We start from the raw sequence: 847 nt of genomic DNA, 5'->3' as shown, positions 1-847 counted from the left end.
GGGGCCTGTCCCGGAGTCATGTCGGTTTGACACAGCCGCGGAGGCTGCTGTCGTCCGTGGGCAGCCGAGCTAGCGGAGAGGGAACGGCGGCAGAGGAGCTGCTCCGCTTTGCTCGGCCTGCCATCTCTCTGCTCCCTTGCAGGCAAAGCTCATCTGAAGAAAGCCATCATGAAGCACGAGGAAGCCATGAGGATTCACGGCTTGTGCAAGATCCTGCGGAAGATGGATATCCTCCAAGAGGTCCTCTCCTTTGCGCACAAACGCTCGCTGGGCAAGTACTCAGAGATAGACCACGAGGAGGACTTCTTCGAAACCGGAGATGCCCCAGACATTCACCGTAAGTGGTTTTATGAGGGTGCCGCTGGGGAGGGGATTTGTGGCAGGTTGCATGGGGTGAGCAAATTTCACAGTGAGTTCCTGGCATGTTGTGGTGGGCCAGAGCTCCCTGCATGGAGGTGGGAGTAGGGGGTCTGGGTTTTAGGTCTGGCAGCTGCCTGAGCAGGTCCCGGTTCTCATGGGTCATACCATCCCTCCTCAGGGAGCATAATGTAGAGGCAGCAGCTGCTGCAAATATCTGACCCCCGTGTATGTGCTGTTTTTTCTCCCTACCGTAGCCAAAACGCATCAGAAACCAGAGATAAAATCCCCCAACTTCTCCCAGGTGAAGGTGACCGACCTCTTCCACAGGCTGGTATGTACAGCTACGGGATGGAGGTTGCCCCGAGGGAGCAGACATCTCCTCCTCCTCCTCCCCTGCATGTTCTGCTTGCCTAGTTTCCTTCCTCCCTGCAGCCTCTTCTCCCTCTCCCAGTGCAGCCGCTGTGCTCATAGGCAGGTTCTCAAGGAT

At 57.1% G+C, this 847-nt stretch overlaps 1 protein-coding gene across 1 annotated transcript in view; it reads left to right on the top strand.

Moving 5' to 3' along the window:
* The window catches only part of RHPN1 (rhophilin, Rho GTPase binding protein 1), a gene marked incomplete at its 5' end in the record, with an annotated part of 21,522 nt that overhangs the window by 17,669 nt on the left and 3,006 nt on the right, over positions 1–847 (top strand). Inside the window, 2 exons of the mRNA XM_010141013.1 lie at positions 143–337; positions 615–691. Coding sequence (XP_010139315.1) covers positions 143–337; positions 615–691 — 272 coding nt within the window. The remainder of the gene's footprint in view (positions 1–142; positions 338–614; positions 692–847) is intronic.

This window comes from Buceros rhinoceros, unplaced genomic scaffold, assembly GCF_000710305.1.
Source record: "Buceros rhinoceros silvestris isolate BGI_N320 unplaced genomic scaffold, ASM71030v1 scaffold9858, whole genome shotgun sequence".
NCBI lineage: Eukaryota > Metazoa > Chordata > Aves > Bucerotiformes > Bucerotidae > Buceros > Buceros rhinoceros.
The sequence above is the reverse complement of the archived record's forward strand: the minus strand, read 5'-3'. Positions and strand labels throughout refer to the sequence as shown.